Raw genomic sequence first — 13,951 nt, forward strand, 5'->3', positions numbered from 1 at the left:
CGTTGCACGGGCGAAGCATTTTCTTAGGATCGACCAGTTACACTTTTGTCATGAATATGTATTATGGACTGCTACATTGACGTATACACTTCTCCTTTAACTCCTTTAATTAACAATTACATTGCAGATTTTAAGCTGAGGGCTAAATAATTGTGAACAGAGATCTGGATGTGAAGTGTTTGAAGAAGGTTTTGAATAAATGCCACATCAATGTGAGTTTGATAAAACACTAACAGCACTTTTGTTTTCGTTTTTCTGGAACAGAAAGGACAAAGCCTCCTGTCTGCCAACCATCTTCACGGATTGTTTTATGGGGATTAAAATGCTCATTGCCCAAGCCAGAACTGAACACTCATTACCATCCACTCCTCATTCGTCTTCTGCAAGCGGGGAAACAAGGAGAGGACTGAGAGGACTTGAAAATAGAAGCTAGAGAACTCTGACTTCTTATTCTGAAGCGGAGGAAAGTTACCTGAGAGCCCTCAACTGACCACTTAAACGCGATTAGATCCACGTCTGCCCTGTGCTCTGAATGGCCTGAAGACTTTCTTACGTTGCGTTCTTAACATACTGACTCTTTTCATATTGTGTTACTGTTTTTTTCAACTGCTCTGTTCCGCTGACTTACGTGTTTGACTTTCTGTTATGACATCTACACCATGATGTTGCATTATGTTGATCAGATATGGTTTATGAGAAAGAATGGAAACTGTCTGCTTCGGACACACACCAAGACCTACGGTTTAGGCAATCTTTCTGCTTTGATATCGGGAGAACCAGGATCTGATTGGCACCACATATCTCAAAATACTTGGTAATGATAATTTTCAGATTCAAGATGGGGTCTCTCTTGCTCAGACTGGCCGAGAGCGGTTTTCCCTGGGGGTCTAATCAGTTTTTATCGTCTCTTAGAGGGGGTGGCATTTTCTGGTGGGGAAAGGCCCTGTGATTCCCCCTAATGCTATTTCTGGATTTGTAAGGTATTGAAGTGATGGATGTTTGTCCATGGAATGGAGAGTGGAGGGCCGTGTAGGAGGTTTTCTGGGTGGGGGAAGTGTAGACGGATTTGACCTTGGTTACTGAATAGGTTTAGCTTACCTAGTCTAATGTAAAATTAAAATATGCATTTGTTACTTCAAGGCTGGACTATTGTAATTCTTTACTATCAGGAAGTCCACAAAATGCAGTTCAAAGTCTTCAGCTGATCCAAAATGCTGCAGCAAGAGTTCTGATGAAAATCAACCAGAGAGGATCATATTTCTCCAATTTTACCTTCCCTTCATTGGCTTCCTGTTAAATCAAGATGCTTCCTAGAGTCTCTAAAAGTAGAATGGGAGGCAGATCCTTTAGTTATCAGGCTCCTCTCCTGTGGACCCAACTCCCAGTTTTTAAGACTCTTAAAACTTTCCTTTTGACAAAAGCTTCTAGTCAGAGTGGCTCATGTTACCCTGAGCTACCTCTATAATTATGCTGCTATAGGCGTAGGCTGCTGGAGGACATCAGGGCAATCAATTGAATCTAATCTAATCTAATCTAATCTAATCTAATCAACTGGGTTCCCTTATATTGGACATTTTTGACCAATCTGTATAATCTGACCCAGTCTGTATAATCTGATTGAATTTGACTTTGGAAAGTACCTTGAGATGACATGTTTCATGAATTGGCGCTATATAAATAAAATTGAATTCAACTGAATTAAAATAATGTGCGCATAGGAACATAAAACAGCCTGACTCAAGTAGTTGAAACCTAAATTGTAGAAAAATGCCAAACCTTTGATCTTGTGTGTTAAAACTGTTTGAAGCACTCATGTTGATAATTGCTAATGGTTCCAGCATGGGAACAATGGGTTGCACATTATAACTGATATGGTTCCTTTGTGTTTCCCTTATATTCATGTGATGTGTCATCTTGTCTTTATCTCTGTGATCAAAGGGGTGGAATGTTATGGGAATATTATTCTGAAGTCACTATGGCCTGACACCAACTTAGACTGGAGACACAAGGACACACACAAGGCGCTCATTTCAGCTCCTCGGCTCTGCTGATTGCCAGGCCAAATGCTCTGGTTTTACCATGCAGATAATGAATGTCTGGGATATGAGCGTCTCTGTTGTTATCTCACGGTACGGCTGTGGAGTATTTAGGGGAGCCGGAAAGGAGACAGGGCAAAAACAGGCAGATGTAGATTGCAGCGGCACTGTGGGGTGTGATTACTTTACATCTATGTGATCTCTGCTCTGTTTCTCAATAAAAGTGCTGGAACTTCATCACTCCACCGTTTCCTTGTTCAGTAACTCTAGGAATTCCGACCACAGTCCTGCAGGAGATATTTGATCAATTAGATGGTAAATTGATCTTGATGATGTATCTGAGCTAATAAGTACGTAGAGAAATGTTTTTGTCTGGCTTGAGTCCTTACTTCTGTCCTCCACTTATCCCCTGACGTGAACAAAGAGTTCATAGAGTTCATCCAGCTCTTCTCCGAGCCTTCTGGTTGGTGTGAACTGGGATCAATCACCAGATCTTTCAGGAACTATGAGGAGAATCAGACAGAAAATAAGGTTTAGATTCAACTATAATCATTTCTGGGGTTTGAATACCTTAGCCCTATTTGAGCTTAAATATTAAAGGACAATTGTAACCACAAGCCATCTCTCACCTGTGTTCGGCACTTGAATCGAAGGATATATGGATCCCTGTCGAAGACATCCCGTCCTTCAGTCTTCTCATCATCGAACTGGTAGGAGTCCTCCAGGTCAACCAGGTCATCCCTGCATCCATAAACCACATCACTTTATTCATAAAGCCGAAAGTGAGCCACAGCAGACGCAGTACTGTTTGAGAATGGGTGAGTGGGAAGAGGGTGGGAGTGTCAGAGGTTTTCTTTGCCATTCAATTCCTGACTTCAACGAGGCAATCAAGGAAAAGTTGGGCAGAGCTCCTACTAATGTGTTCCATGGAAAGTACATCTGGCAGTCATCCTTATGTCTCTGCAAAAATGGTGGGAGCAGATATGAAGAGAAAATGGAGAAGGACCAAGAATAGAGCCTTGCGGTAACCTAACAAGGTACAAAAGCACAAAAATGTCTCTGTGAGAGGTAGGGCCTGAACAATTTCAGATCTGAACCTGTAATGCACACTGGAGGGATGATGCAAGTTCAGCAGCATCAAAAGCAGCTGTTTCAATCTAAGAGTAGAGGCATCAGAGTCTGTTGCCAATAAAAATATCTTTAAAGCCCCTCAAAATAATAGACTCCACAGTGTGACGAAATTTAAAACCCTGGACTGAAAGAAATTGGGAGCAAAAAAATTTTTTTCCCAGAACATTTGACAAAAAGCTAACCTGGAAACTGGCCTTAAATGTGGCAGAGGTATGAAGGCCGTAATTTCCTTAGCAGAGGTTGAACATCGGCATGTTTCAAACATTCTGGAACAACGTCAGATCCTCAGAGTCTCTTAGAGAGGTTGTATCTTAGCCTAAATATTCCTACCTAGGAGTTTTGGCTCAAGAGCGATTCAGATCCTGCTGAGAGCGACACTGAGGAAGGAGAGGACAGAAGGGTTTTATCTAGTGATGAGATTGATTGACCCGTTGGTGACGGCTGTCTTTTAAGAGCTGCGATTGGTTGATTGTACAAGAAGAAAGAATAAAGCACAAATGCGCTCCTAGTGATCAAAGAAGAGAAATTAACTAATTAGACTGAATTAAGAAATGTGACATGATGATGAAGTTTATTGATTGAATGCATCCTACATCCTCATCATTATTGTTTTGTTTACTCACTAGTCATTTTACAACTTCATCTATTTGATATTAATGCACTCTCACCTGTCGCATTTTACTGGGCATTGCCTTCTTGTATAAAGTGGTCGTATTTTGTCAAAATGACTGAAATAAAAGGGGGGAAAAAAGAATGCAAAAAACCCGAACAGCAACACATCCTTCTGCACAGCTCAGAGAACAGAGGAGTGGTTGAAAAGTAAAATGGTCCCGGGATCACGGCGCAAATACACAGACTTTAAAGCATATTGGTACAGATCAGTGCATCCTTTTCTCTGTGCGTCTCGGTGCTTTCACGCACCAACCTGGATTGTGAGAAGCACTCCATGCAATGATCAAAAGCAAGGACATGGCATCACACAAGGGAACTTCTAAAAGACCATTTAAGCTACTGATCATCATGCAAGAGAAAATATATATTCTAATATATATTCTTTGTTAATTTCTCCACTTTTTATTCATGATTATTTCCTACTATTTATGTGTCCTCGGTAAAAATTATGTTACAAGAGCTGTGCCTTTAACCTGCAGGCTGCAAAAAAACCAATTCATTTCCCTCTATGGAGATGATAAAGTTTAGATATCTAGATATTAATAATTGTATGATTGTTAAAGAAGTGTGCTCATTTCTTCCACTTTTTAGGTGGTGGATCAACCAGACAGCTCTCCCTCTTTCCTCCATCTTCCTGCTTCAGCCATTCTTGGCTTGCTAAAAGAGAAATTAACAACTCCAGGAAAATCTTCTGATTTTACTTCTAAACCTCGTACTTAAATTCATCTCCATCTGTCAGTCAGATTTAATTAAACACATCCCTACAGACAGTAGAGATGAACTAAAGTGTCCAATGATTGATTGATTTATTGATTGACTGACTGACTGACTGACTGACTAATTGATTGATTGATTGATTGATTGGTTGATTGATTGACTGATTGGTTGATTGATTGATTGATTGATTGATTGATTGATTGATTGATTGATTGATTGATTGATTGATTGATTGATTGATTGATTGATTGATTCTCACCTGTACAGGAACATGAACTGCTCCTTGTAGTGCGTCCGGCCTAGGCGAGTGCTGATTTTCAGAGTGTAGTGATGTTTCTGGTTGGATCTGAGCAGACACACACAGAGACAAGTGTTGCTGTTATAAAACTTTCTTTAAGAAAGTTTTAGGCTCAACCTCAGCTATAATGATCATTTTTGGTTTGGGAGAACCCCTAACTCTAACCCATGCAGGCTGGATGGGTTAGAGTTATGGGGATAGCCATCTCCTGTGGACATTGGGTGAGAGGTTGGGTATGCCTTGGACAGAGCGCCAAGCCAACCCATCAAAGTGCAGTCCAACTTGCACACTTTAGCCTAATGGGAATTTAGAGAGGCCAATTAACCTAACAGCCATGTTTTAGACTGTGGGTGGAATTAGGATTACCCAGACAGAACCCAGGCATACAGAGGGAGAACATCTAATCTCCACGCAGGTTGGATTCTGACCACTGGAACTCCTTGTCTTTCTGTGTCTGACTGTACATATTCTACAGTCAGAGCACACACCTGTTTATAAAATAATGGTTGTAGCCAATCAGAGTGAAGTCAACGAGGTAGAGCTGCATATCATTACCGCAACCAACCCTTTTACTAAGGAGTGACATTGGGCCTGACAAAACAACAAGCTGATGTTACTTTTTTTAATGAAATTTTTTGAAGAGCTTACATATGCAGCCATACCAACTACATGAAATGGTTTATACGGTGATGTCATGGCACCTTTAAAGGCCACCACATTTGTTTGTCTTATATTCATCCAAATTAACATGGTATTCATAAAGCTGGCTTAAATGGTAATGGACTGAACTTATATAGCGCTTTTCCAGTCATGTTGACCACCCAAAGCGCTGTACACTATAGCCACATTCACCCAGTCGCTCTCACTAACGCACACACATTTATACACCGAGACGCAGCTCAGTAGGCAACTTGGGGTTAAGTGCCTTGCCCAGGGGCACATCGACATGTGGCAGGGGGAAGCTGGAATCGAACCCACAACCCTCAGATTGCCAGACGACTACTCAACCCACCAAGCCACAGTCGCCCAAGTTCCTAAGTTCAACTTGTTTCTGCAAAGTGTTTCTGTTTGCCTTTACTAACTTGTTGAGTTCTTTCATCAGAGTTTCCACTGATTTCCCGGTAACGTCCACCACCTCCAGGATCACGATGATGTCATAACGGGAAATAATCTGAAAGGTCATAGACTCGGGTTAATATCTTGATGAATCAGTAATTAAAATCAAGGGGTTCCTTTTTTCTCACTTGCAGTAACAAAGCAAACACAAATATTTAATTTAAACCCATTTTTACCAAACCAGCAGGTGTAACTTTCGTTATCTGGCTAAAGGTTTTACCTTAACAAGGATCTTCAGAATCTCCGGGTCCGAAACTTTGCTGCGTCCAAACTTCTGAATGTTAAAGGCTGCAATTTTCATGGTGGCTGAAAGCGGGAAACACAGAGCAGAAAATATATTTTTAGCATTTTAATGAGCCCATTGTGTCTGAACATACTCTGGAACATGCTGTCTGTTGGTAGTGGTTATTTGTTTAACTGCAGACGTGACTAATAAAAGGTGAGAGCTTTTACAGTTAGTTTGCTTGAGGGCTAAAGGAGACACAACAAGGTGTGGACCAAGGCGAGAGAAAACAGGTGTGGTTTGGCACCTGTGGTAGTAGATTTGATTTAATCTCTTTATGTTTGATCAGAATCTTTATGTTTGATCAGAACCGTAAAACCTGACATTTAGGAGCTTTTAAAAATCTCAATAGAGCAAAAATATCCAATATCTGAGCTTCTGCAACAATGACAGCATACTTGCCCCACAGTGCACAAAACATCAGCAGCTCTGAGAGAAGGTAGAGGAAGTGCTTTACAACAAGCAGCAGGAGGGCATGAAAAGCTTTTGGTGTCTTCACAGCTCCACTGGTTCACGGGGATGATTGTGAGAGGTCACATCTGTGCAGGACGATTTATGGACAGCCAGAGGCGGCTTGAGCAGCTGGTTGATCTTTGCAGCCTCATCTTGGACCAGTTTTAAGAACAAGGCGTGTTTTTATTAATGAGTCTAATTCAGATGATTTTAGGCTTTTCAGTCTTTGTAATTTGACAGAAAAACATTTAAAATCAACATGGTGCCACTTTTAGGTCTATTATTGAAAAAGTTTTGATTAATGGACTCCTTTCTTCTTGTCACTGTTGATTTATCATTAGCTTCTCTTTATAATTTGCTCCCAAACTGGGTCGTTTCGGGTCAGTTTCTCAAAAGAACGTCCTTACAGAAAACAGGTGGGACCGACCTGCTCCTACATGTTAAGTTAGTGCCACACCAGCACCTCCATCAGTCTGGCATCAAGCTCCAGCCTGTTCAGTGTTTCTTTAAATCAGTACCGTTAAGGAAACTGTCCCAGCTCCAGAAGAAGCCAAAGTCTGCAGACAAATTGCATAATTTGAAAGCCATAAATCTATTTCCCACCATCATTTTTTTCCTTTAATTTTAGCTGATTTCAAAAACAGTAATAGGTTCATTTTATTCAGGTGTTTTCTTATTATTACATTACATTTAATTTTAAAGCACAGATGATTAGTTTTCATTGTCAGCAATAATTATCCCCTTTAAAGACAAACGTATTTATTATCTTGTAATCTTTTAAAGTGACCTATTTTTACCATGTGGGAAGATAAAACGGCTGCATTCCCATTCTTGTCTGTACTGCAGAGTGAAGCAAACCAAGGTTGCCGCAGCTTCACAAAGGGTTAAAATACTGATCAGGCCCGCCTTCTGATTCTGACCTGGCTCGGTTCTGAGTTCTGTGCGTCTCAGGTGTGACTCTGTGGCTCCATTGTTTTACTGAATCTCTTTGTTCACTGTGGCTCCGACGTTCAACACGGCAACAACACAGAGGAGCGTTACTGCTTAATATCTCCTGTCTGTGGGCTTCTGTGTGATGGTTTGTCTCAGACAGGCAGGACACGGTTCTGACCCGACAGCTGCCTCCTGTGACCACGCATAAAGAAATAGACGGACAGACAAACAATGCATGTTCAGCCTCAGTAAAAAGGGATCTGCTTTCCTCCTCCCTTTGAATTAAGGCCTTGCCTTAATTATAGAACCACATGTAGTAATATTCATTGTTGCTTAAAGCTGATAGATATGAAGTTTGTGTTTTTATTCTGAAAAAAATACAGATTATAGAAAAAGAAATTTAGATTTTTTTTTTTTTTTTGAGAAAACATGAAAGTTTTCAAGGAAGCCGTCTCAACTTGGGCAGCTACGTCGCCTGCAGCTGGTCCAGAACGCTGCTGCCCGGCTGCTAACGGGTAACAATCAACATGAGCACATTCCCTCCATTTCCTCCTTCCTGCATGTTTTAGGACTGATTTTAAGATCTAACAGAGCTTTTACACAACAACGTTCCCAGGTCAGAACCCCTGTTGCTTCTGGATGCTTCTAGGACTCGTCTGCTGACCCGAGGAGACAGAACCTTTTCTGTTGTTGCTCCCAGGCTCTGGAACGGTCTTCCTCTGTCTGTAAGGAAACCTAATACCCTGTATTATCCCTTTTAAAAACCCCAACAGTTCTAATTTCAGTCCAGTTGAGCAGAAATATCGGGCTGTTCTTATTATTAGTCTTTTATTTTCTTCTACATACTTTTGTATTGTTGTTTTTACTGGCCATTTGTTGTTGTTCCTGTTTGTTTTTCAATGGATCTGTAAAGCACTTCCATGACCTGGGTGTGTAAAGGTCCTCCCCGAATAAAGGATGGGTTGACTGACTGACACAGTTTTCTTCATAAGAACAAGATTTGTTTGTCTTTGTTGGTTTTTGTGACGCAGTAATTCTCAGTATTTGTGCAGTGGCATGATTCTTGGAAGTCATCAAACACATTTTTGTAGAGATCAGTTGATGCTGCTGCAGATAACAGCAGGCCAAGACAAACAGACACACTTGTCCTTAAAGTGTTGACTCCTGTTGTTGAGTGTTATTGTCTCCAGGATCCCATAGATTTTCTTCCTTTCATGCTCTAACTAGCTCACGTACGGCTGGATGCCTAATGACGGTTGTTTTTACTCTGCTTAGCGTGTGAAGCATTTTTTCAGGATAAAGTTTAACGTATTCATACATTTTAAAGTTATGATGCTGCAAATTAGTCCTCAGCTCCAGTCTTACTGAACATTTTACTGTCAGCAGAGAAAGAGCAGGCAAAAAAAAACATTTAAAACCCTTTCCATACATCCGGCGTCTTACTGAGAGAGTCATATTTCAGAGCCATCTAATCCCTGGCCAGCAGCTGCAAATTATTACTGACAAGAGCTGGAAAAACACTCTAATTTTTGTGTGTCAGAATTATATTTGTACAAATAAAGTAAAAAAAATTTAGGGATACAAATGAATCATTTATGTATGAATGCCGAGGTTTAATCATGTTTAGTGTAATATTAGGATGAACTGCGTCTTTAAAGTCAAAGTCTTCCCTTTTAAATATATATGGCTGACAACATATTAGTAAATATAATATTTCAGTCAGGTTTTAAAGCATTGAAAAGTTTCCATATAACTTTTAAACATTCCTTGTTTATTAGTTTGAGAATTTAAGCTTGTATTTAGGTTTAACGTTATCTGTATATTCAGTTATAATAATAAAAAAGTAAATTTCCGGCTGCTTGCTGGTACAAAGAGGTCAAAGTCTTGAGCATATTTGGTGTAAATCCACTTTCTAAAACAGCTTTTTACTGTAGCATTAATGAAAAAACAGACGTTAAGGCTTCTGCTAAATTAAGAATCCTAAATAAATCCGGTGAAAAACTGCATGCAGCTTTTCTTTTTTAAAAGCATCACATTGGATGTTTCGAGTGTTAAAGTTATTCAGTAATTCTCTGAAGAACAAGCCTGTTTTCTTTAGGAAAAAAGAGGAGCAGGGTTGGCTCATTGTCTCGAGGTATGAGAAGCGTCTCAGGCATTCAGAGCTGAAAGGAAGAAAACACAGAAAAATGTATTTCTCACCTGCAGTTAAATCTGCTGCTGCTCCTCCCAAAAAAGAGTTAAAGTTAAAATCCAACAAAATGAGGACTTCTGTTCAAGATGTTTGAGACTTCACTCTTAAGCAAGTGCTGGATTACTACCAAAGAAATGTTTAGAGTCTGAAGACCGGCTGTTTGATTGGTCGAAAGCCAACCAATGGCACAGGTTCAGAAAGGACAAAGAGAAAAAAAATGTCAAAACAAATATCCAGCTCCTTTAATGCCTTCCTGTTTGAAAACCTGCAGATGGATCTGTTTATCTCTCAAATTGGTGGACAACATAAAGACGCGAGCTGTGCGTCAGAAGACGTTAGTTCCTCACAGGAACTGTGCTTTGGAAATGAAAAGCGGAGTTTTCACTGTGATTATCTGCATATGGTCTGTTTCATCCTCTGGACTTGAAAACCGGCTTAGAGCTCATCTGGATAACTGGCTGTTCATACTGGACCCGGTTCTGGTTTCCTATCCACATTCACTACATACGTTCAGCATGCTAATAAAACAGTTGAAAACTGAATATAAATATGTCATCCTTGAATTTAATCAAAAATGCTTTTTATATCTTCAAAATCTATTTTTAAGGCTTCTTAAGTATTGTATTTAGTAGGAGCAAAAAGAAAAGTACCTCTGGTTTACGCAAGTGGCAAGGGGGGAGGGGGGGGGGCGACTGCCAGATAAAGCCTTCACTCAGAACCAGTCATGGATGCAGGAGATTGGATAAGTTAATTTTAAGGAACTTGTAACATTGGGGGCTTCAGCTCAGACCCATCATTTCTCCTGTTCCCTCTAAAGGAGCCTTTTTACAATCTTTATGCATTTTTCCACTGTTTGTTCCTCACGCGCAGCACACCAATGGGGGAACAACTCCGCCCACCTCACTGCCTCAAACAGGTATCATTAAATATAGATTATGCTGGTACCAGACGTTGCCAAATAGTGATTTCTGTCAATTAGGAACCAGAAAGAGACAGATCTTGAACAGCTGCACCTATACTCATCAAATCTGGGGTAGCAATGTATAAAAAGTGCTATATTTCCTGTAGGATTACGAATTTAAGACTATTCGTGGGCTAAAAGCAACGCAGAAAGTAATCATTCTGTCCGCTCCAACCACAAACACAACGTGTTCTGAGAACTTCAAACTCAGCCTTCGGCTTGCGTAAATACACACTAGAGGACCCTGCGCCATAGAGGACATATAATGTCTGGTCAGCACGGAGACTAAGATGAGAAATGGTTATAAACTGTAACAGGCTCAAAGTGCATGGAGCTGAAAAGAGGGAGAACATCAGCAGCTGATCATATGTAAAGACACAGCTCAAGTCTCCTACAAAGACTTGAGCATACTGTAGGGATTAAGGGAAAAGCATTAGGCTGGTTTAAATCTTATCTGTCGGACAGATTCCAGTTTGTTCATGTTAATAATAAATCTTCCTCAAACTCTAGGGTCACTTGTGGAGTACCACAGGGTTCAGTCCTTGGACCAATTCTATTTACTATATATATGCTTCCGATTGGCAAAATTATCAGACAGCATGGGATTAATTTCCACTGTTATGATGATGACACTCAGCTATATTTATCCATAAATCCTGATGAATCCAATCAGTTACTTCGACTGCAGTCATGTCTTGATGACATCAAAAGCTGGATGACTTTAAATTTCCTGCATTTAAATTCTGACAAGACAGAAGTTGTAATCTTTGGGCCAGAGTCTTCAAAAAATAAAGTTCTTAATCAATCCCTTAATCTGGATGGCATTAACTTGGCCTCTGGTAATAAAGTTAAAAATCTTGGTGTTGTTTTCGACCAAGACATGTCATTTAAATCCCATATTAAACAGGTTTCCAGAGTTTCCTTTTTTCACCTCCGGAATATCGCCAAAATTAGAAACATTCTGTCCAGGAGTGATGCTGAAAAACTAGTCCATGCATTTGTTACTTCAAGGCTGGACTATTGTAATTCTTTACTATCAGGAAGTCCACAAAATGCAGTTCGAAGTCTTCAGCTGATTCAAAATGCTGCGGCAAGAGTTCTGATGAAAATCAACAAGAGGGATCATATTTCTCCAATTTTAGCTTCCCTTCATTGGCTTCCTGTTAAATCAAGAATAGAATTTAAAATTCTCCTTCTAACGTATAAAGCCCTTAATAATCAAGCTCCACCATATATCAGAGCTCTGATTACCCCGTATGTTCCTAACAGAGCACTTCGCTCTCAGACTGCAGGTCTGCTGCTGGTTCCTAGAGTCTCTAAAAGTAGAATGGGAGGCAGATCCTTTAGCTATCAGGCTCCTCTCCTGTGGAACCAACTCCCAGTTTTGGTCCGTGAGGCAGACACCCTATCTATTTTTAAGACTAATGTTAAAACTTTCCTTTTTGACAAAGCTTATAGTTAGAGTGGCTCATACCCTGAGCTATCTCTATAGTTGTGCTGTGATAGGCCTAGGCTGCTGGAGGACATCAGGGTCTAATTTTCTCACTCTACTGATTTCTACTGTTCTTCAGTCTACTGTTTTCCAGTTTTGCATTGTATTACATTGAAATGACTGTCGTCATTTCAGCTTTTAACTTTTTGCTCTCTCTCTTTTTCTTCATAGTAGGTACACCTGGTCTGGCATTCTGTTAACTGTGACATCATCCAGAGAAGACGGCTCACCCGCTACTACCATCTAATGTAGAACAGATTACTAGATCAATGTGTGCTTCTGTGCTTGTTTGTCTGTCTTGTTGTGTCTCTGTTCTGTCTTCTGTAACCCCAGTCGGTCGAGGCAGATGACCGTTCATACTGAGCCCGGTTCTGCCGGAGGTTTTTCCTTCCCGTTAATGGGTGGTTTTTCTTCCCACTGTCGCTTCATGCTTGCTCAGTATGAGGGATTGCAGCAAAGCCATGTACAATGCAGACGACTCTCCCTGTGGCTCTACGGTTCCCCAGGAGTGACTGCTGCTTGTCAGGACTTTGATGCAATCAACTGGTTTCCTTATATAGGACATTTTTGACCAATCTGTATAATCTGACCCAATCTGTATAATATGATTGAACTTGACTTTGTAAAGTGCCTTGAGATGACATGTTTCATGATTTGGCGCTATATAAATAAAATTGAATTGAATTGAATTGAATTGAACCCCTGAGTGCTTCAAGTGTTGCAGCTGAGGGAAAAATGTTGGACCATAGAGGCTTGATGAAACTCAGCCTCAGTCACAAATAAGGATAGAGACCTACATTGATAAACAAACCCGTAGATTAATTATAATCGGGGGTGTTTTCATTGCCTTGATGTGACTCTGATCATTGATTTTGTACCCTTAATAATCAAATTAGTCTGTTAAACATGAGACGTATTTGACTGAATCCACTCTTCCAGCTTTTAGTTGATGTGACAGTGAAAACCAAGTGTTAAGACAGCCTCTAGTTCTTCCTGTTTCATTCATTACGGCCCGCCTCACTCGGTTCGGAGATTTGGCAGCAAAGGAAGAAAACAAGTATCAGAGACAAAACACTTATAATATGCATTTATTTATTACAATTGGAATTCCGAAGAGAGACAAACACAACATTACCATAAAGCTTAATTTAGTATATTACCGAAGTCCCCCTCCATGACCATTGTAAGCATCTGTCTGCCAGCAAACCCCCAATCGCATGTTTATTATAGGCAGTCGGCTCCTCATGGAGTAATTTGGGGGTGTGGTCCACGGACACGGTCTCCAGGCGCTTATCTTCCCACAAGCAAAACAGATCCTCAAGTGTCAACGTACAAACTAACTTTTAATTAACAGCCCAAGTGGTTTTAAGATTGTACCAGGAAAAACATTAAGAACCATAAAAAAGCTGTATGCCATCTTGAGAGGTCTCCCATAAAACCTGCGGTGCCTCTCAGTGCCGGGGGTATCTACAAGTGCTTGAATGGATTTATTGCAGCAAACCTCCCCCTCTGTAGACTCCATGCCACACAGTTTTAGTGATTAGAAGGTAACTATTTGTGCTTTAAGAAAAATACATGTTTAACACAAAAATCAATAGATATTTCCATAACACAAGCCACTTATAACACTATACGCTATCAGTGGACCCTTTCACTGCCTGTAGGGCA

At 40.4% G+C, this 13,951-nt stretch overlaps 1 protein-coding gene across 1 annotated transcript; it reads right to left on the bottom strand.

Moving 5' to 3' along the window:
• Nucleotides 1-2,421: 2,421 nt before the first annotated feature.
• LOC118567252 (deoxyribonuclease gamma-like) lies at nt 2,422-10,034 on the bottom strand. The gene is made up of 6 exons (XM_036151926.1): nt 9,839-10,034; nt 6,191-6,276; nt 5,937-6,025; nt 4,816-4,902; nt 2,666-2,777; nt 2,422-2,445 (listed from the first exon to the last, which is right to left on the bottom strand). The coding sequence occupies exons 2-6, from the start codon at nt 6,269-6,271 to the stop codon at nt 2,422-2,424; spliced, it is 393 nt and encodes a 130-aa protein (XP_036007819.1). The 5' UTR covers nt 6,272-6,276; nt 9,839-10,034.
• Nucleotides 10,035-13,951: the final 3,917 nt, after the last annotated feature.

Source organism: Fundulus heteroclitus, chromosome 20, assembly GCF_011125445.2.
Source record: "Fundulus heteroclitus isolate FHET01 chromosome 20, MU-UCD_Fhet_4.1, whole genome shotgun sequence".
Lineage (NCBI taxonomy): Eukaryota > Metazoa > Chordata > Actinopteri > Cyprinodontiformes > Fundulidae > Fundulus > Fundulus heteroclitus.

Bases quoted from the DNA above. Each gene is read 5' to 3' on its own strand.
- LOC118567252 (XM_036151926.1), bottom strand. From the start codon at position 6,271: ATGAAAATTGCAGCCTTTAACATTCAGAAGTTTGGACGCAGCAAAGTT. The intron at 6,026-6,190 runs GTAAAACCTTTA...ATGACCTTTCAG, and splicing joins TTCTGAAGATCCTTGTTAAG to ATTATTTCCCGTTATGACAT. The intron at 2,446-2,665 runs GTGAGAGATGGC...TGTTCACGTCAG, and splicing joins GATTCAAGTGCCGAACACAG to GGGATAAGTGGAGGACAGAA.